The 22,722-nt window shown below is 43.4% G+C and overlaps 1 protein-coding gene across 1 annotated transcript; it reads left to right on the top strand.

Moving 5' to 3' along the window:
- Window positions 1-18,230: 18,230 nt before the first annotated feature.
- On the top strand, window positions 18,231-21,435 carry LOC128303903 (protein artichoke-like). Its single transcript, XM_053040988.1, has 2 exons — window positions 18,231-18,253; window positions 18,342-21,435. The coding sequence occupies exons 1-2, from the start codon at window positions 18,231-18,233 to the stop codon at window positions 21,433-21,435; spliced, it is 3,117 nt and encodes a 1,038-aa protein (XP_052896948.1).
- Window positions 21,436-22,722: the final 1,287 nt, after the last annotated feature.

The following is a 22,722-nucleotide window of genomic DNA, read 5'->3' as shown; positions in this document are numbered from 1 at the left end:
GACATGTACAAATACATAATACAACTGACCAGTAGTCTTCTTATTATTAAACTTAATGACGAACATGGAAAGTAATCCGCCGGTTCAACAACAACAACAAAACGATTGATTGATCAGGTTTCCAAATAGCGGTAGATTCTGGAAAAGTTTACAGCCATGTAGACGAAAAGTTTGGAGACCATCTTCTACTCGTCTATCCATATGTTGGTTTGTGCTGAAGAACCACACAACATTGGGTTACCAAGTAGTAAATGCTTACACAAAGAATTGATCACACTCTTGGGTCTTAACATTACCCTTCGCAATGATGGAGATATGCCACTAAAAATGATTTCTGTTCAAAGCTGAAGAAATGCTACATTCACAAGGGTTTTTGACACCGTATTTGATGAAGAATGTTCAAAGTATCAATACAGTGCTAAAGTCTATGCGTCTCAATATCCAAATTCGTATGGCTTAGTGTATTAAATAATATGTTGGAAGATGTCAATTTTGAAGTCCATGTTTGAATAATGAACATCATCCGCAATCAAATATACGTCAGGTAGAAGTACCTTAGAATTTTTCGAACAAGGCAACAACAATTGGAAAGTGCATTCCGTTAGCAAAAGCAGCGTTAAAAATAGATTACGCGACGAATCCCCAGACAATGCTGGTTACATTTTCTGCTCTGTTACGCATGGTGGAAAAACAGGTCAACATTGGAAATGGTGTCGTATGTAACTAAAGGCACTGATAGCATTTCTTTCCTGTTAGTCTCATGAGAATTCATCAATATGATAAAAATACGCCCGAAAAAACGATGCTAAAACATCGTTCGTCACATCTGTTGAACTGCGCGAGAGCATGATGGATACGCTACAGGCCGTTTATCATGTTACCGTGCTAATGGCACTGATGCTTACTGGCCTATTTCTTGCCATTCGCTGTTTGTGTTCGTTGAATTTAACCATTCGAATAGGAAGGGAAGGTGTTTGAATAATTTAAATATCAGTTAGAGATATAGATAGAAGTTAATTATGGTGGAAGTTTCACTCAGGACACCACAACTCAGAGAGTAATTCACAGAAAAGTTACTCAAATAAGAGTTTTTTTATTGGCGAAAAAGTATTGCTATTTGCGTGGGCATTGCAACACGTTTCGGCAAAAATAAAATTTTATTAAAATGAGCATGTACTTCCGGTTGACAGAAATATTAAAAATCTTCAATTGAAATCCCCTTGAAAGTCTGCTTTTGGAACCAATTCTGTTTTCTTTCCATCTGTTTTCACAACTTTGAACAATGCCATTGTGAAACCACGTCATTTGATACATAAAGCTAAGGAAAAATAACTTACCATGAATGGGGAATGATTTCCAGGAACTAGGTTCTACAGGAATAGACAGAACAAAAACCTTCAAATGCAATAAATTATTTACCACAATCCAGAACTCACTTCAGGTTTACCGGGAGAAGTGTCGCACATCGTCATACCAGTAAAGTAATTAACATTTATTACGGGACCGTTGATTTAATCACTGATTGAAACAAAACGCTCCAATAGTATGGGGGCCATAATCACCTCGCCTAATTACCCACTAACGTTAATTGGGTGCGTAGTGTGGTATGAAAAGTTCGTATGGTAACCGAACCGAAGCAGGTTTTAAAACTTTGTATACATCTCCAGCGCCGGGTTGTGGAGTTGCTAAGCGGAATAGAACAGCCCGCAGTAATAGCTCGGGCCGCTTATTGTTGTTCCATTAAAAAGTTGGCCGGCGCAAGGTTTTGCGTGTCGGCAAGAAGCTCCCGGCGAACGGCGGATTGCCGCGTTTCGCCGCGCCAGAAGCAACTGGCAATGTGCAAAGTAAACAAACAAGCCGACGGGAAGCATGGTTTGTGTCGAATGCGAACGCATTTACTGGCTGCACTGGTGCTTTCTCTCTCTTATTCTCTCTCGCTCTCTACGGTAAAACATGGTGTAACATTTTGTTTTCTTTATCGGTCTTATCCTTCGGATGTGTTCTGGTGGTCGGTTTTGTTTTAATTATTATTATTTTGGGTTTTGTGTACGGTAGCGCGCGGCGTGTGGTCTGTGTTTGATTTTTTTGTGTGCTCACCAATTGACCCGGAATGAGAGAGGGTTTTTTCCGAGAGCAGCAAACAGTGAGCAATGGTACAATCTCAAAGACTCACCGCTGGTTGGTTTATCCATGGCAACGGAAACAGATGTTTCAGAACGGCACCCGAACACGGTGGTTCGATGGAGGCGCCCGGTGCCGCACGTTCAATACGTTGGTTGGAAACGGAAGCATCGCGCCCAGCATTTCGTTTTGCATAAACAATCCAACCGGTGGCCGAGACGATCACCGGGCGAGAGCAGGTTTTTCCTGTGAGAGTAAGAAAAAACGGAGTGTGAGAGAATAGTTTGTTTTTTGTTTGTTTGGTGAGCGAATGGAAGGAAAAGGATTCGTATCACGATCGGGTGATACGTGTGATAAATAATACGACTCACGTCCGACCAGCTTCATTCAGTCTTTCGGAGTCGTTCGGACGAGGTGGTAGGAATATCAATTTGACCCTGTTCGTGGTGCATCTCCACGTGAGGATACAGTCGAGTTCTATTCGCGTATCGAAGCCCAAGACGGCCAAACCTTAAAGGATTCGGTGAACGGTTCGCGTTACTATCCTCGGTACACCCGTGCAGTGTTGATAGAGCATTTTTCATAGTGCTGTGCTTTTTCGAAGGTATTCGTCTTCGGCATTAGTGTCTAGTGTTTCGAGTGTAATAAATTATCACAAAAAGATTGCTCCCTTTTTCGGCTGCGTGGGGGGGGGGGAATGAATGGGTGTCCGGTGAATAACGTAGCGTTTTGCAGCCTGAAACCGTGGGCGGGTGTGCAGTGATAACGGTGCTCAGGGCGAGTGTATTTGTTTTGAATATATTAAAAACATGCGGGTACATTTTTGGCGGTGGCAACCCAAGTACCGAGTAGATTGAGATAATAAATTTTTGGCCGTTTGCATGCGTTCGCCTGGAGAACATTATTTACGGGTAAATCCGCCTTATCTCGCCTCCCGGGGGGTAATACTTACTGGGGAATAGTTTTGCATACAACATCAACCGCTAATACCACTGACGTTGCCGCACTGTTTGTGAAGCGATTTTATACGGCAGCGATCGAGTAGCAGCATCAGCAGCAGCAGCAGCATCACACACAGCAGAAGAAAGTACAAATTTCGAGTGGTGGTCGCTTGCTCGTTCATCATTTTTGCTGTACACTGCGGCACGGCGGTCCCTCAGGCGGCCATCATTATTACGCTGCTGACGGAGTGAAATTTCATCCAGTGCAGGTAAAGTAAACGTGGGGAAAGGGAAAGAAAGCGTGCGCTGGAAGGAAGGTGGAAGACTTCAGCATGCACGCTTACTCACATGTTGTCACGTTCACAAAATTGTTCGTACTGGCGATAGATGGGTGGATTGATGTCTTGCTCTTTTGCGGTTGGTATCGAATTGTTTAAGCCGGCCAGTCGAAAGCAATTAAGTTAATCAATTTTTAGCAAAGCAATTTTACTCAACGCTCATTAGCGAGATTTTTTTTTCGTCGCGTCAGACATTTTGTATTTGTCACTTTTTGTGGATTGTTAATTAAACAAATGCTGCTTCACACTCAGCGACATGTGTTTTGCTTTAGAAAGGAACACGATAGTTTGATTAGTCAGCTAATGAGGCAGATCGGATTGCATGGTTTCGTCCGTGCAGGGAATTGAGGAAAATACTTAATGATACAACATGTACAGTGAGCATTCAGAAAAATTCGGATAATGCTTTCGCTTATAGGGGTTTGCTTTTTTCACTTCGAATAATGTTGCAATAAAATTAATCTCCAACGTTTTGAAAGAATTACGAATGCTCCTGCAAAGACTTTTATAGACATTAGATATATTCGATATTTCGAAAATAAAACGATAATTGATATTACTCTGGAAAAGAAGAACAATGGAGACGCCTGGTACTTAATTACTTAAAAGACATGGAGGCGCCTAGTAGTTTGTACAGATCATTCAACATGACTCAAACTTTAGTAACTTTGAAGGGAAGAAAATTTGCAGTCAAATTATATATAACTTTTATTTAACATTATTTGTGTTTTGCATAAATTTAATATAAGGGAGAAACAATAATATACCCACTTTGATCACCTTTTTACGTAAGTTAATTCATGTTTACTAAACTTAAATTACCAGCTCAACAGCCTGTGCTTATTGAACATATTCCACGTTTTAAATTCCTTTTGCAAATTAAGGTTACATTAGCCGTTGTAGAAAATTGTGCATCGTTTTATGAAGATACATTCCAAAATCTATGCAATGGATATGAATTGAGATGATTCCATTTCAATTTGCTCAAGTGAAGTGCTTTGGAAAATTGTTTGATGGTTAATAAAAAAAATTATGGCCACATCATCCCTTACGTTAAACTGTTACGAAAATGAATATGTCAAGAGAACGTTACAAAGCGAATGTGGTTAAAATATTCACACCTTTATTTGAATCGTTACCGCTGAAAGTGATGCACAATGGAAAGCAGTTGATGAGAAAGTAAATATTTTATTACGCACCACACTAGGTATGTGTGAAGCCGTGCGATGTTGGATATGTAAAACCCCGTAAGCTTGATGGTTTTTTGTTTGTTGATGTTATGGCTTCAATAATACCGTATTCTGTTCCGATGCTTTTTTATATGCATTGAAGCCGTTTTCGAAACAGCCAGATTAGATAAACTATGCAGCGGAGATATTTAGCATTGGGGTCACCGAAAATTGGGCCTACTATTTTCAATTCCTTTCCAGTAGAATTTACAACGTAATGAGCTTTCCGCGTAATGTTAGAACCAGTGCAAAAAGGCTGACGTTTCATTTAGCCATGCTGGACGTTCGAGTGAGCAAACATAATACGGTGCCTATTTGTTATTTGTAGCCCATAACGGAGCTAATTATGCTACCGGGTATTACGGATGGCATGTTTAGAAGGTTAACATTCATCATTCGGCCATTGTGGCGTGGCGTGTGAGCAAAACAAAAGAACATGAACGCTCTCGTGCAGCGGAGAGTCAATTAACAGTGGTTTTGCAGAGCAAAATAAATAGCTTCGCACAAAAGGTACACTTGCAGGCTGAAATCACACACACGAGATGCCTCGCTAGATGAGATAGAGGCAAAACAGAAGAACAGCACACTTGCAATCAGCATTAGATGATTATTTACACTGCGCAAATAGAGTGCAGGCCTTAACTGTTGACTCGTAGACATAGAGCACTGCTACTTTCCACAAGTAAAATCAGAGAGAGAGAGAGTTTGGAGTGAAACTTACACAACACACAAACAAACTTTTAAATTAATATTTGACGTTTGTGCATCGTAAGTAATAGCGCTGTTGCATACAATTACTTACCTTGATTGTATCTCACATTATGCTGTGGGGAATCTGAAGCAGCCGTAGAGAATACAAAATATATTAAAAAAAACCATTTAATCATAAAAGCCCACATAATCAATAAGCTTGTATGCTTGATAGAAGTCCACTGCAGTTGGGCGCTTTATGTGCGAAGCAGAAATTTCATATCCGGAATTGAAGTGTCAAAAAACAAGACACGAAAAAGCAAACACACACACACCGCTGCTGCCAGTAGGTGTTACCCGCGAAAGCTATTTCGCATTACTGTTATTGATGCCGTCCGAATTTCATAGTACGAGAAATCGAAAAGCTTCCGTACCGGTGATACGTTGCAACTGGCAGCAGGTGGGCGGGTAGTTTACGAGCAGGTGGTAGTACATCGCATCATAGGGCCATGGTTGATCCCTCCGGGGTGGACCGGGTGAAAAACACCAGCATAAAACAGCGGGTCTGGGTAAGGTTTATTAGTCTTTTCCACGCCAAACGCGCGGGTGGATAGCATTTTATAGCGTGTACACATATTCGCTTTCGCACCGTGCATTGGGTTTTGTTTTTTGTGTCTTGCTCCCGGGCACGAGCATTGTTTACCTACGTACTTGTGCAGGCAAAAGATTGTTTTATTTTGTTTTTGTTTTCGTGTTCTTGCTTCCTGCCCCTGCGTGGGCTGTAAATGGTAACTGTTTAAGATTTTTGCATCGTGGCGTGCAGCGGGCAGGGCGTTACGCGCATTGTATGCAACCGGCACGAGCGTGTCTTGCAAATGAGCCGGGTGGAAATCTTTGCGTGATTTTGACATCGGTGGCTGCTTTGACCCATATGTTCTGGTTGTGAGTTTTCTCGCTTCTTGCTTTCTCGTCATTCTCGGTGCATCAGCTGGAGTGGAGGGAGTTAGTGTAACATAATACACTGTTACATTTATTTTCTTCTGTACTTATTTACTTCGTTTACTGTTATTGGATGGTTCTTTCAGTTTGTAAAATGCGAAACAGGGACTATACGTTTTACGACTGTGTGATGGATGAAATTGTTAAAATACCATATTTTCAACACTTCAAGTATGTTCTATAGCGTATTTGCATGAATTCTATGTTTCATAAGCGTTCTAGAAAAATGTATCACCTCTCCACACGGGCTGCCTTATGCCGGAGCTCACCGGAACCTTTAGCAAAGAGCGATGAAAATGTAAATGTCAGCTTTTGGTTCTGCTTTTTCGTGGAGTTGCGAGTTGATTTAGTTTCAACATTGTTTGAGCAGATCCTATGGTTTTAGGTAAGGCTAACATTTCTACTGCTGCATCTGGAGCGCCATTGGAAGGGTCGGAAGCCTTAGGTAGAACGTTTATTTTTAACCAACCTCCATCACTGCTAGGGATTTCTTGGTATGATGTGCGAGACCCGGTCAGATCTGAAAGAACATACAACCCATTCGTGTGGTAGTTCATGATGAAAGCGATTACATTTCCAGAAGCTACGTTGTGGTCTGATTCCAAATCACCGAAGGTACCGAAGTAAAAGATTAAGTCTTTTTAGCGAGAAAAGGCGAAGGAATCTACGATACTTATCACTGACATAATTGAAACAGCAGAGCAATGTAAGTAATCGGTTAATTCCTCGAAAGATCGGATAGTTCAATACTTCTTGGACAAAAATATTGGAAACTAAGATGTTTACGTAAAAGATAATGGATTTGTGTTTGATAATGGATAACCATACTACTGACTACTACTGATCAATATCAATGCAACTATTTAATTTAGAATACATAAGTACTCTGAAATTCTCTGAATACATAAGTACTCTGAAATTCACGAAATTGTCACCATTTCTAACCGATAGTAGTATTTGCAACATAAATAAATAATTTCTCCAAGATCCCTGAATAGATATTAATGAGATCTACGAAAAGTTCCAGAGTACTTCTCTACACGCAGTTTCTCAGAAGGTTCGAGTGATCCTCGACCGAAAATATTTTTTTGTCATTAGTAGCTTCCCTAGTTCCCTTTAACTGTTAAATAAATATAATACTAAAGGGCATTCATAACAGCTCTGAAAATGAATTTCTGTTCATTGGGTGCAAAATAGTCTTTTAAAAGTTGGCCGAGCTTTAGTCTAAGTCTTAAGATGTTTATTCTCAGCTACATTTATATACTCAATGTCTAAAAGACTTCTCCAAGTGGAAGAACGATCAAATTAATCAAATTAATAGTAAATATTAAACGAAATTCGCTAGTTAAACGAAATATAACGAATCGACTATAGTGTAGTTAGGGTATATGTTTCAGTACAATCGTTAAATTATTTACTTTTATCAACCTAAAGCATGTAACTTGTCTTCGTATTGCAATCAATCTTAAGTTTCCCTTAAAGCGATACGCATCATCCTTACAAATACAGGCCAAATGCATATCTTCCTTACATGTAAATAATCGCTTTCGTTCGATCGAACCTCAACTTAATGGCGAAACAATCGATATGTCATTCAAAGCGATACTTTTTGAAGCCTAAGGCACTCCCGAGCAAAGCGAGCAAAGCCCCAGCCAAAAACCCCGTACCGCTTGAGTGGCTTTCGATGATGGGACGAACTTTTATCGTTTCTTACTACGCCCAGGTTCCACGTCGATACGGCACAGCACAATAACACACCTATAAGACCAACCACCACACGTGGCTAAGCCACCATACGGTGTGTGTACCGTCCCAGCCGCCCGGCCCATTAAGCCATACTTTCCGCCAGCTGAGCGTGAAAAATGGGAAAAGCTTCGTCATTTTCCGGTATGAAAGCTTTTGCGCGTCCAAAAAACCACCCCCTCCCTTCGCCACATTTGCCGGATATTGACTTTTGGAGCCTGCATCCTTTATCAAATAATCGCCACAAGTGGTCGGTGGGTGTGAACGGGGGTGGCTGAAGGATGGAGAATTCCCGCCGGTTCCGTAATCCCTTCTGGGCTGTTTGGTCAAACCCCGCTTGGGAAGTAGGTGATACAATTGGTCATCAACCCGCTCGCACGAGTGTGGCGCAATCTTTCCACGAGTCCACGAGTGGTTCGCTATAGCTAGCGAAGGTTTACATGTGGTCGTCGATCGGTATGGTTCACCAATTACGTCAATCACTCGAACCGAAACGTCAACAGGCCCGATGGGAGTTGAAGGCGTGAGTCGGAAAGGGATTATGATGTTTGCTTTGTGTGCTGAGTTTGCTCTGGCGGTGGATTTCCAGTTACCAAATCTGTAGCTTATGCGAAACAGAGCAGGCTGTGTATGAAGCTTGCGTTGATGTAAATAACAGGGAGATTTCTGTGCTGTTTGTACGCCGTATACTGTAGCGGCCACGGTTCCGTTTCATCAAACTGAATGAAAAACAACATTCAATGTTACATTAATAATAACTGTGCTTCCGCTCGCTTCAATTATTCGAAGCGAGGACTTTAAGGACCCTCTGGGACAGTAAAAAGAAAAAAAAACAAGTCCGAAAATAGACGGGTCACTTTTTGGAACGCGTTACGGGTCGGAAAAGTTTTCCGTGAATGGAGCCAATCCAGCAACGCGGGTAGGCGCCCAACAGGGAGCCATATTTTGAATCCATGTCCATTGTGTGCGGTTTAACGCTGGCAAAACCAATTCAATCCAATTCCCCACAAACAATTCACTAATCATCACATTTCGCCGAAGCTGTGGGCAAAAATTAACCTAAACGAAGCTAATGTGCCATTGCTGCTTCACTGCTGCGTCCTTATTGGTATGGCGTTCGCTTAAATTTCGCCGGAAAAACAAGACCATTCAAGGGTGCTGTTTGTTGCGCACGATATCACTTTCCAGCCAAACTCTTCAATTGCTTTTCGTTTAGCCGGGATTTCTTTTGCCGACCGGTGTTTTTTTTTTTTGCCCGACCGAATGCAAAGCGATACCGTGCAACTTAAATTGATGCCTCGGTGGAACGTACAACGTTCAAGCAAAAAGGCAGGTTAAGCCCCATAAGCCACCGGGTCGGTTTATGTTTTCGTTCTTAAAGTGTCCACCATCGTCGAGAGCCGTGCTACAGGACGAACGAACTTTAAGCTGGACCTCTTGTAGAGAACACAATCTAATTATTCAATTTTGTCTCTTGTTTTTCCTTTCGCGGGTTCACATTTGTGGACGTGAACTTCTTGACCTTATCCCGCTAGGTAATTGGGTGACTTTGGCAAATGCCGCACGATTTGGAGGAAAGCATTCCACTTAGACGCTTGGTTGTGATTGCATTTGAAGTTGTAACGTTGGTTTGCAATATGTTTGATCTACATTTCGTTCGATGTCTAATCAGTGGTTCTAAAGATAGGTCAGATTAATAAAAGCAGCGATGCTAATCTTTAAGTACCACTTCCTATAAATTGTAAAAAAAAATAATCAAAATCATAAAACAAAACATTCCCTGGTATGTTGAATCAAAATATTCAAAATGATACCGTACGACTTCCGAATCGTTCGAGCATCCTTTAAAAATAGCTAACCCCACTGCCTACGATAAGCATAAGCGGTATTGCTTCTGTCAACATTGCTTCACAATTGAACAGCCGCCGTGTTTCCGTGCCGCTTAATCGTTTCGCTGTAATTTCCTTATTGACTGAAGGTTCCATTTAACGGCAGACACCATTAACTCAAAACACGCCCCGAACAAGGAGCCATATCTCTGCCTAGGCCTCAAAAGTTACGGCCCGCGAGGATGTTTTTTTTGCTCTCTCTCTCTGCCTATACTTTCAATATTCATGAGGGATTCCAAAATTTTGACGACAAACTGACGGCATTCGTCACGTTTCGTTAGCAAATCATGACCTCGGGTCCTGCGCCCGTCGGGCCGTACCGATTGCTCGTTGCGCTTAACCACTGTTGTGTGCCAAATTCCTCCTCCGTGTCAACGCTTATTTGCTGCAGACTAAAATGAATTGCGCGAGCAGGGCGGAACGTCCCGAGTGTATCAGCAATTAGTAGTATATTTCACGTGTTTAACCGTTGCCATGCTCGGGTGTTTTGGACATCCGGCATGGCAAAAGGTGAAGACGGATAAGTGTTGTGATCGTAACGAAAATTAAAGGATTATTTAATAGCAAACATGCGCACCGGCCGGGAGATACCGAGAAACATAAATACTAATTCGCTATTCCGGAAACAAAAATAAAACAATTGAATACAGACAGTCTCCGTAATAGGCGCTTTTTTTTGGAAATTTGACAGCTGAACAAGTTTAGGGTTTAGCACAAAATCTAATGAAAATTTCATGGAAATAACCTTGTTTTGATATTAGAAACCATTTGTAACAACATTTAACTTATTTTAATGTAATCTTTCTAACCAACGCTGAATTCGCTGAATAAATTAAACGCAGAGAAGAAAGTCGACTCTAAGACTTTGAAGTATAAACGAGATTGCCCCAGTTAGTTACCAAAATGACGAGGATTTTCCCGGGTTATAGTGGTCCGCTATAATAGCGCATCTCGGGGACTGCCTGTATAGCTCGGAAATCGCCTTTTGGACGCCTTGGTCGCTTCATAGCTAGAACGATAAACAAGCAGGTATAATAAACAATCAAAAATTGTACGAAATAAATAGAAACATTACGGTGTGCTGTGTGATGTTTATGTTCTACCTACGCAAAGGTAAGTTGCTCGTAATGTGTTACTTGTAACGATGAGTAATGTTACGACTAGAGTGAATAATAAATAGATATTTACGTTATGATAAATAAAGACACAAAAATCTCGGGGCGGGGAAATGCGAGCCCCGTTAGCCATTTTGGTCAGGAACAGGAACAGGAAGTATTCACATCGTTGTTTACATTAATCAAATTACTACGTTCACTGCATGTATTCCAGGCCACAGCCAAAAATCAAATCACATATGTTATGATTTCCAAACTTACTGTTTGCTGGTACGAGTTCAGTTCTGGTACTATTGAACGATATCCCGAAACTGTACTTGCACGGCATTCTTTGCCAGAGTATCAGAGTAGTGAGAGTATATTAAATGTAGGGCAAAAAAATGCTAACGTCGATTGCATGATTGAACGAAATAAATTGCATTCCTTGTGAACATAATCGTTCCTTTGCCGTTGAGACAGGGGAATCAATTTGCCGATTGGAGTGGGTGATAGCGAGATAGTCGAAATGCTTCGGAAAACAATGTTTAACCAAGGCGAAGTAATTGCTTTCGCTGTGGAATATTGTTTTTATTTTGTTTGTTGACGGCTATGTCGATTGTCGGATGAATAGGAGTAATTTAAAACAATTTATTTTTTTGAAAACTATTGGGAACTCTGGGTGTAGTTTGGATTTACACAATTCTTCAACGAACTGGGTCTTTAAGAACTGACGATCTGTTGGGCTCTAAGTGCTGGCATTTTGTTTTATTAGATAACACTCAAAGTGTGCGAGACGTGACGAATTATCCTTGAACGGAACATTCCAATCACTTCACAACCTGGTGTCTGATGCGTCAGGGTTTTTTTTGTGAAACACACAGTACGGTATCGCATACATCCCTAAAATGTGGACAATGATCCCAACGACCAACATTCTCGACCCAATCCATTGTCTAGGACGTTTGTTTATTTACATCATCAGAACAAAACACTTGTCCCTTTTGGGCTAAAAATAGCCCATACCGGTGATTTCCCAGGACTGCAGAAGGTACTGTAACAAATCCGATCGGCTTCACGTGATTGCAACAAAGGAAGGTTATACCAACCTGCTGGAAGATGGCATGGCATAAATATTACTAATTTATCAAGCATTCTTTCAGCCGGAGGGTGCTGGAGAAAATATTTATCCGCACCGCATTTGTGTGTCTCTGGGTCAACCGAACAGTCGGACGATCGAAGTGTCACAGGAAAGGAGTGTACCGCATCCTTGATCCGGGTGTTATCCCATAGCTAGTAATCCCGCATGCTAGTGTGAAGAAAACCAAATCTTCCAACTACTACTCCGACCGGAACGACCAGAACCAGTAGATGGTAGTCAATGGTGGGTTCTGCTGCGTAAACAGTGCGTTGAGCAGCAAATGAACACATAATAGGATTTGTCTGACGTGCGCTATCCTTTCGAGCCAGAGCTAATCAAGTAACTAAATCACCGAGGCTAATATAATCACCCTTAACTGATTAGTGCGGGCAGGGCAAGATAAATGGGTTCGACGTGCAGTTTTTAGGCTTTACGGGGGGGAGGTTTTGTTTCCACTAATGGCACACATGTATCATTATTCTTCACGTACAAACGGCGCGAGCTCAGTTTGTTGCTCATGGTGTAGCACAATTCTGAGCTGATTAGAGCGACAGTATGAATGAGTAGCTTTCAAAATATTTGCTTTAAACTTTAATAGTATTAACTTAAGGCCTAACACTTTTTTTCTCTCTCGTGATTCTGATGGCAACTGTTCACGCTTGGTGTGCCGGATCGCCTGGGAACCGTTTGATCTGGATTTGGTGACGAATGCATCCACACTATCACTCCATCTCAATTTGGGTATTTCACGCCTCGTCTGGCTGAAAAGACTTCTAACGCGTTGACCGTATCATCATATCATCATCGGAGTTTGACGAGCCTTTGTCACTTAGCAATTCAATATTGACGCGCATCTCACACAACCCTTCGTTATTATTCCCCAGGAGTTAGTGCCGGGATTCCACTCGCAACGCTAGTCCTTAACACGATGTTGAAATGCACGATCACATCCTTATTGAACCATCGGAGAGGTATTCTTCACCCCAAACACCTTTCAAGAGTCAGTTATTCAAACTTCAATATCTTCAATAAACTTCAAATCGTTTAAAGAATGGATCCTTTTTGGCTGTTTTTGCTGCTTATGATCCACTTCTTGGAACAAATAAAATTTGCTATCGGGAGCGGCATCACGCAGCATCCATCACCAGCATTTTGCTACAAACCTGTTTGATGTTGGCATTTTCTGAAAAATTCCACTCCATTGAAGTTTGTTGGAATGTGATTCCAACCATTTTTGGAAGAAAGCTTTTGGAAAGTCTCGCTTCGGCGATGGGATATGCGTTAACTGAGTGTTATTGAAATGGGTGAAGAAAAGATACATTAAGCACCACGCATCCAATTAAATGGTTATAATGCTGCCTATTGTAAATGCCTTTTAGTGAATAGAAATGTAGGAGTTATGTAAATTTCGCCTTCGAAAACGCTCTTTACTGTAACGATTTCATCTGGTTTGGAGCAGTTTCAGGCATGTGAAGATTTAATCCTTAACGTTAATTAGGTTTATAACGCTCTTCGAAGCTTCTCTTTATAGAAACTCTTCGAAGAGAAATTTTGTATTCGTTGCTGTAATGGCAAGAACTTTCCATTTCCCCGAAGCCACTATCTTGACTAAACCCCTTTTTGCTGCCTCTGTTTATGGGTGCCGTTCGGTGCTGTGCGTTACTAACTGCACGACAGCTTTTTGATTGCTGCACGACTCCCACCAAACCGGACCACGGAAGGGGAAAATGGGTAGAAATCAAACTTTTTCCCTTTCACCCATCACCCATCATGCCATCGTTTCACCGTCATGTTTTATGCATCGGCAGGGTACGTGATAGTAAGTTTTTTCGATTCACTTTCTACTGATACCACCTACCACTGTTTGCTGGCACAATTGCGTAAAATCGTGGGGGTTTTCCGTAGCCACACACACATACACACACATACACACACAAGTGGAAGTTGAAGTTGCCGAAAGGAATCTTCCGTGGAATGGTGCGTAGGTTTGCGTGCGCGTTGCGATCTTAATGTCTTCATCCGTCCGGAAACCGCACCTAAATCCACATGTATGGGCCTGCCCGTTCCCGAAATGGTCCCGTTAGCATTGAGGTTTGGTTGAAAGTTTTATCAGATCTCGTCTCGAGCCGGGAGCTTTTTTTTTGTTTTGTTCTCCTCTCTGCCCGTACGTGGATTCTATCAAGTGCGGCTGTTGGTTCGTTGTATCAGGGTTTGGGCTGATGGTTAAATTGCTGACCGAAATTCTTCATCTTCTCAACAACAGAAAAACCCACCCTCGTGGGCGCCGTAGGCAAAAAGGGATTCCCGCAAGAAACAGACTAAGCAGGAAGCAGAGCTAGTCACATCGGCCGGTCGGGATGGTTGATTGTGCGGACAAACAAACAGCACGGATCGTCAGCGATTGACGTTTTTTGGGGAATAGCGATGGAAAAGGGTTCAATGTTATGTTGTGTTGTGTGATATCCGATAAGTTTGGTCCAGTACAGGATGAACCTTTTCGATGCTCGGACATTAACTAAGTTCAGAATTTTCCTATCCTCGGCCGACGCTGTTGTTCATTCGAGAAAACTTTTCCCTGCCCTCAATAGCAGCTCGTTAATTGGCCCGATAACTGTCATTATGAAGTGGTTTTAATCTTTACCGAGCAACGCGAAGGCTCGAAGTCTTGGTGCTGAAGCTGACCTAAATTTTCCTGGTGGCTCGGGGACATTCAGCATGCGGTAGCAACGCCAAGGATTGCAATTTTCCATTCGGAATTGCTGAGCGCAGCTACACTGAAGCAGGTCACAATGCAGGTCACACCGTGCAGGAATGTAATTGTTGCATTGCTGCTAGTGACACCATTGCTTAGCGGCGCACCATTATCATTGCAGCTTGGCTTTAGCTCGCCCCCCCCACAAGGGGTGGGTTTTCGCGGAACGGCTAGCGAAATCTCTTTCTACCTTTCAAGCGCTGGGTGGGGGCCACCGGAGTGGAAATCAATCATAGAGCCGTATCGTTTTCAAGCATCGTTACGGATGGAAAACGATTCATCGAAATCGATTTGCATAAAAAAACGAACGGTACGGTTCAAGGGACTGGTTTTTGTTAGCAAAACTGACGAAAAAAGCTGGGCCCACTCCGACGGGCGGGCTGGGAAAGAAGGTCTTACCAAATGGGAAATCATTGAAATGATATAAATATTTGCTTCGAATTTGTTTTTATTTTTTGTGTGTATTCACCCACCTTCTACATGCTGTCCCATTGCTAGAGGTTTGTTTTTGTTTACTTCCTTGATAGCAGAATTGTTTTCAATGTTAAAAAAAACTCTATTTCCTGTTTTTGTTTGTTGCAATATTGCTTGTTTGTTTTTTTTGTTATATATTGTTTTGTTGTTTTTTGCAATATATTTCACAAACTGTTTGTACCACACGACTTCACACACAGTTTGTCTCCAATTCGCGTTTGCTACTAGTTCCGCGTAAGGGAGCACCGTTACATCCGTTCTTATTGCTTCTTCATCAATTAACAAGCTTTCTCCGGGATTATTTTACACCGGAATGACTTCATTCTATGGAAGAATGTGAGAAAAGGCGCAAATTAGATTTTATGTCATCTCGCAAGCTTCCAACAGTGGAAATCGCAAAACGAACGAGCGAAGGTGCTGAGCTGCTTTTTATGCTCCTAACCAGCATCAAGCTTTAGTTTTTCTTTTTCGTTATTGCTGTTTACGCTGGGACGGAATTGGGTTGAGTCCCGTTTTTCTGTGAATCTCAGCAAACGTAAATCGAATAGCCAGCTGGAAAAAGCTGGCCATTTTGTTCGCTGTTTGGCCGTTCCGATCGTCACCTTTCTGCTGCTGATTCTACCGCGCTTGTGAATATATTTTAAACTGGTGTACTCGTGGGACTGGTTTACGAGTACTCCGTTAGCAGCAGCAAAACGCAGCACACGGGACCCCAAGAAAACCCCAGATCTTGTGCAATCTAATTTGGTGATTTTATTGCCGACTGGAGGATGGGCATTGTTTTTGTTTTTCGCCCACAACACTGCGCAACGTTGCGATGCGAAGGAATGCGAGGAAAAAGTAAGCGTTAATTATATTACTATTCAGTGCGTTACCTCAAACGGTGAAGATACATTGCTAGATCAGCCCACAGGCTGGACAGTGCTTTTGGCTATGAATGTTTAAGTGAGCGAAATTCCCCATTTCCGGCTTAAAGAGAAACTTGAATGGCGCGAAATTTGTTTGTTCAGTAAATTGTAATTAAATCAATCTTGCTTCATTTTTAATAACATACAATTTCCACACCCAACTTCACTGTCAACCCTCCATTAGCGTCTCCAGCAAACAGACGTACTCTGGTGGTATTCCTTTGAACAGCTTTTAAATTACTCACACGTCAATCAATAAATAGTCAAGCACGGCACTTAGCACGTCCTCAACCGAGCATTACTTTAAAGAGCCCCACATCATTATGTATTCAAGTTCGCTTTTTTTTCGCACCAAAAACGTGCCATGCTTCTTCGGTCTCTCTCTCACTCTCGCTTCCAACTGCGAGGGAAAGTATTTAGCTAATTTTAACAACACATTGCCCGGAATGTGTTTAATAATGCAGATGGTTCTCCTACACGTGCGGGGAAGTTTTTTTTTTTTGGTTGTTGTTATAATCCAACCCAGCGAACGAAAACTCTTGCATACCGCGTATTATGTCTCCGTTTGCGGGAACCAGAAGGAGTTTTTGGGGTGTTTAGATGTTGAGTGTACACTACAGCGTTGGGGTGCTTGAAAGGTACTTGATGAATTTTTCAGCGTTTCATGGCATACTTATCTCTGCAACAGTAACAATTCAATTTTAAGCGATATCTTTTGGCTGTAGCTGTGCACTGAAGTTCATCCCGGGGCTTGTACGATGAAACGTTGAGGACGCGCTACATTACTCAATTTTAGTAAGTGACTCGTTAGGATCGCTTCCAGAACTACTCAAAAGCTTTTGAGCGCTGAGATTTATTGCAATATTCGTGCTGAGATATTTTTATATTAAATCAGAATATTGTTTAAAAATTTATTTTCAATCACTTTGGAAAAAGGAGTTCTGTACTTGTGGTATTGGGCTACTACGAGGGAAACAAAGCACAAATACATCCAGAAGCGACAGATCAAAACCTTTTGATGTTGCACTGCCATAAAGGAAGACGGGAGAGTACTTACTGTTACGCGAATTAGCACAGCCTTCAGCCTCATTATCAGAATGCTGCAATACACTGAACAACCTTTGATTGTCAACGAATTCCCCCTGTTCTGGATTCATTTCCAGCTACGCTGATAATTAAGCACGGAAAGTTAATTACGGTCAGACGTCACCGTAGGTAATGTTTGGCTAATACAAAAGAAGCGTTGGATGTTGCGAAATGACTGCTAGCAGCCAGTTGAAAGGTTATATATTGCTTAATTCACTTAAAATATGGTAGATTACTAAGAACATTCGATTAGAAAAACACAGAGGAAATTCAAAACAAATTCAGGGAAATTTTCATTTACCGGTGTGACATATTCAGAATACAAGTGTGTATTCCAACACCATCAAAATATAATTAAAAAATGTTTTTCGCTCAAAAATTACTACATCTTCAAATTGTTCGCCTGCTCTAAAATCCGTCGTTCGATGCCGCTAGCAGATCGGTTACGTGTACGTTCTAGCGCACGGTGCCTATCGAACCGGCAGACCGGCAGCTGATTATTTCACCACCGTTTGCGGCCGTACGCAAAATTCGTCCATCCATTTGGCACCCCCGGGGGTCAAGGGCGAATCAAAAGCGCACCGATAATGAGTTCGAACTCTCCGTTGCACGGTTTGCTCTAGCGGCGAGGCTATCAGCTTTTGACCGCTCATTCGGTGGACTCGGCAGCTCGAGTGAAGAGGCATCGACATCGTTGTCTGGCCGCAAATAGGCCAGCCAGTGTATTATCAAAGGTTTACCCCTGGGCCACCGGTTCTAGCACAGCGTCCGTCAAACGGTCCAACAGGTGAAATTAAAGTTCGAGGCTCCATCTGGTTGTGTTGCAGCATGGGGTTACGTGGCGCATCGCTGTAAGTAATAAGTTCCTTGCTAATACCAGATGAACCTTTGGTGATTGTAATTGAATCGTGCTTGGGGTTTGGGTTAATTGTTGGCCAGGTTACAGCGGACGGCCGCGCTGGTTGCTGTGGCTATGTTTGCCAGTAGCTTTCAGCCATCGGATGGTGCCATCGTACGGTCGACATTAAATTGCATCTACAACGCACCGGACTGCACCTTTGCCGATGCTTCGGTGCGCATCCTTGACCGGAGTCAGCTGCCCGCGTATCAACTGACGATGGGTGGGTATGATGGTGTGTCCCGTGTCGCGGTTACATTTGCGAACAGTGTGCTGGAATACGTCCCGGGGTCGGTGTTTGCACCGCTGCCGAATATTACAACCCTCCGTCTGGACGGAACACGAACGCGCATACTGGACGAGGACGCGTTTCAAGGTTTGGCGCACATCGAGGCGATTACGATTGCCGATAATCCGTTGGAGGTACTGCCGAAAGCGATCTTTCGAGGTTTGCACGAGCTGGTGACGCTAAACCTCACCGGTATCGGACTTGCTGCCGTTGCACCGGAATGGTTCCGTGATCTTCCACAGCTAACTACCTTAGTACTCGCCAAGAACCGTGTGCGAACGCTAGATGCAACCGTGTTCCAGCACTGCCCACGACTCACTACACTCGACCTGTCGAACAACGCTCTCGAAAGTTTGCCTCCAACGGTGTTCGACACGCTGAGCGTGGTAGACACGATCCAGCTGGATGGCAACCGGTTGGAGGAGGTGCACGAGAATTTATTCGCCAACACTGGCCGGCTGCGGGCGCTGAATCTTAACAACAATTCGCTCACCTTCATTTCGCCACTATTGCTGCGGAACCTAAGCCAGCTGGAGGAACTATATCTGCGCTGGAACCGCATCGAAGATTTCCAGCTGCTGCTGTTCCCCTCGATCGCACCGTTCGCGCTAGATCTGCGAAATAATAATCTCGTGTACTTCGACCGGACCATGCTTACCGTGCTGGAAAATCTTGATGCCATCTGGCTGAATGATAATCGCCTTACCGGCATCGCGCCCGATACGTTTCACGACGCGGTCAACACGACGGCGATAGAGCTGGACGGTAACTACCTGGAGACGTTGCCGGTGGAGCTGCTGGCGGGGCTCACACATTTGCGGGTGTTTGCCGCAAGCGGCAACAGAATAAAAACCGTCCCCGAGGAGCTGTTTCTCGAGAATCTCGAGGTGAAACAGATACGGCTTGCTGGCAACTTTATCGAGACGCTGCCGGGGAAGTTTTTCGCGGAACTGCCCGTGCTGGAGGAGCTGTCCCTGGAGCGGAACAATATCGTCGAGCTGTTGGAGGACGCGTTTGTGGACTGTCCGATGCTGCGCGTGGTACAGCTGGGCCACAATCAGCTGGCGTCGATTCCGGCGCGTACCTTCGCCCGACAGCAGCAAAGCCTTCGTTCGCTCGACGTCAAGGCAAACCACCTGACGGGCATGGAGTTTGTCAAGGGCTTAAAGCATCTGAGCCGGTTAGATCTGGAGGGAAACAGGCTGCCGAAGCTCGAGGGGGATACGTTCGAGGGTACGCCAAACATAGAAGTGCTGCTGCTGGCCCACAACGCTTTGCCCCGGTTGACGAATGAAAGTTTCGTCGGCTTGCCCAAGCTCAGCGTGCTAAATGTGTCGCACAATGTAATCAAATACATTGAAGCCGATACATTCCAAGGTGCATCACTGCTGCAGGAGCTGCATCTCAACGAAAACGAGCTTAAAAGCTTACCGGACGGTGTGTTCGCAACGCTCGCTGCCCTCAAGACACTTTCGCTAGAAAACAACGAGCTGGAGGCAGTAGCGCCCACACTGTTCCAAAGCCTACCGTCGCTGCTGGAACTCAGCCTGTCCTATAACCCGATCGCTAACGTTAATGAGCAAACGCTGCACCGTAACTTTGACCTGCAAAGTGTGGCGCTGAACGAGATACGGTTGGAGCGGCTCGGTAAGGATCTTCTACCACGGTCGAAGACGTTGCGATTCCTCAGCCTGGAACGGTGCTCTATCGCGGAGATTGACCCGGAAGCGTATCGGCTGTTTGGCTCAATGTACCCGCTGGTGGTAGTTTTGCGCGGAAACGAACTAACTCAACTGCCGAAAGGGTTGTTCCGCACCGCTCGCATGCTGACGGTATTGGATTTGTCGTTAAATCAACTCACCGACTTCAACCCGGACCTGTTCACACCCGAGAACTCCCTGCAGGAGCTCTATCTGGAGGGTAACCGGATAGAAGAGCTGAGGGCAGGAGAGTTTCTTAAATTCCCCACCCTGCAGGTGCTCAACTTGAGGAACAACTGGATCTACTCGATTCCGGACGGCGCGTTTGGGGAGTTGGAAAATCTGAAGGTGCTAGATCTGGGTCACAACCTGCTGACACAGCTCCCAACGGGCGTGTTTGCCGGTTTGGTCAACCTCGAGTCCGTCAGCCTCGATGCGGTGGGCGTACACACCCTGGACAGGGATACGTTCATTAATCAACCGAACCTTCAGCATCTTTCCCTGCAGCATAATCAGCTGCACGAATTGGAGACGGATTTGTTCCGGAAAAATGCTGCCATAAGGCAGCTTAGCATTGCCAACAATTCGTTCGCCAGCTTCGAACTGCACAACTACAAGCAGCTGAACGAGTCGCTCCGTTCGCTGGACGTGTCCGATAACCTGATCGAAACGTTCATCGTGACGGAGGCGCTGGTGGAACTGCGGGCGCCACGCAACAGAATAACGAACATCTTCTCGATGGCCGATGAGGAACCGACGCTGGTTAATATCGATCTGTCCGCTAACCAGCTTGCCTCCATCGAGTATATGGGCAATTTTAAGCATCTGGAATCGTTGGACGTCTCCAACAATCCGCTGGAAGAGTTGGATTTCACACATCTGGGAGCGTTCTTCAACCTGACCCATTTCAACGCCTCCTCCTTGAGCGTGCCATCGATGGAGCTGCAAACGCACGGTATGCTGCTACCGACGTTAACCAGCCTGGACTTGTCGAACAACGGCATTGGCGCGGTGTCGGCTGAGTTTTTGAACAGTTTCCCCCGGCTGACAAAACTCTACCTGCAGGACAATCCACTGCACGGGCTGAATTATTCGTTCTTCTTCGAAACTCTGCCATCGCTGACTTTGCTTGGGTTGGATCCGTAAAAAAAAAAGACAAAAAGGTGGGAAAAGGTAAACAAGGGTTTAAAGATGCGTTGAAACGAAACTTTCCACTACCCGGTAAGAGCGTTCCAATAAAACTATGTGGCATTGGTAAATGAAATAAAAATGATTTTGAACTGCAAAATTAAATTCGTTCTTACTACCTCATCATGCCTTTCTTCAACAAAGGTTTGAAGATCGCTGAAGCAACAAGGATTTTTCCAAGCAAACAGCAATAAACTGTAACTTTTTAAATTGCTCCAAGGATTCGTGCATTTACAGCGAGAAACGCCGAAAAAAACGGCAACCAACAATTACCAAGAAATACAACGAAAATCCGAAGCTTCTCCACCACTTCTTTATCATGCTTTCCCAGCACTGCAGGGTTTGATTGTGCCAATCTAATGGTAGAATCATTGTTTGAAGAAAGCTCATTGTTTTCACATCATCTTGTTTGTCAACAAATCCCCGTTGGCTCGTTGGTGTACCGTGTAGTTCAAAAAAGAATTAGAAGGATAAAATATAAAACCAAAAAAAAAACAAAGCACACTTCAGAGCTGTTAGTTGACGATAAATGAACTGGACACTGGATTTTTTTAAGGGCAAAAGACAAAACAAAACATTCTTGACGATGCGAAAGGCTTTCCCTGGTAATTGGGTTAGCTATACACGCACCGTAAGATTATGTCCCTTTTTTTCGTCGAAGGGGTTGAAGGGAATAACCTCGTTTCAAACGCGTTTGAGGTGAAGGCGTTGGTTTGCTGCATACGATAAATAATTATGCGTCAAAAAAAGGACACAACGATCCAAGGAGCCATCATTACGGGCGGGGTAACTAATGGTCGTGAACTAAAAGGTGTTTACGGATTAGTTTGTACTGTGTTACATTATTTTAAAATGTTTTATTGTGTTTAGCGGGAAAGAGTCGAAATTATACACTGGTATAATAAATAGTGTGCTTTATTCGTTTTGTTTAAGTTTATGAGTTAATGTTTTAAATTATTGACATATCTTTAAAAAGCTTTGAGAAGTTTTCACTGTTAATCTTGAGTGAATTTATAAAACAACAGTACAAAAACTAGTTTCTTTTCTAGTTCTTTCACTTACTTTACTAAAAATGTTGCTATCGATGAAGTTGGGATAGTGTGAAGGTGCTGTAAAAAAGGTCCAATGGACTTTTGATTGAAATTGATGTTTGGCTGTCTGGGTGCATTACATTAAAAATTTCTCAAAATTGTGAAATGTGAACCAACCTACGGCGTATGACCGTGGTGGGTTTAGTACGAAATT

The sequence above is a fragment of the Anopheles moucheti genome, chromosome 3 (assembly GCF_943734755.1).
Source record: "Anopheles moucheti chromosome 3, idAnoMoucSN_F20_07, whole genome shotgun sequence".
Lineage (NCBI taxonomy): Eukaryota > Metazoa > Arthropoda > Insecta > Diptera > Culicidae > Anopheles > Anopheles moucheti.
This window is presented reverse-complemented; position numbering and strand designations above follow the sequence as displayed.

Bases quoted from the DNA above. Each gene is read 5' to 3' on its own strand.
- LOC128303903 (XM_053040988.1), top strand. From the start codon at position 18,231: ATGGGGTTACGTGGCGCATCGCT. The intron at 18,254-18,341 runs GTAAGTAATAAG...ATTGTTGGCCAG, and splicing joins GGGTTACGTGGCGCATCGCT to GTTACAGCGGACGGCCGCGC.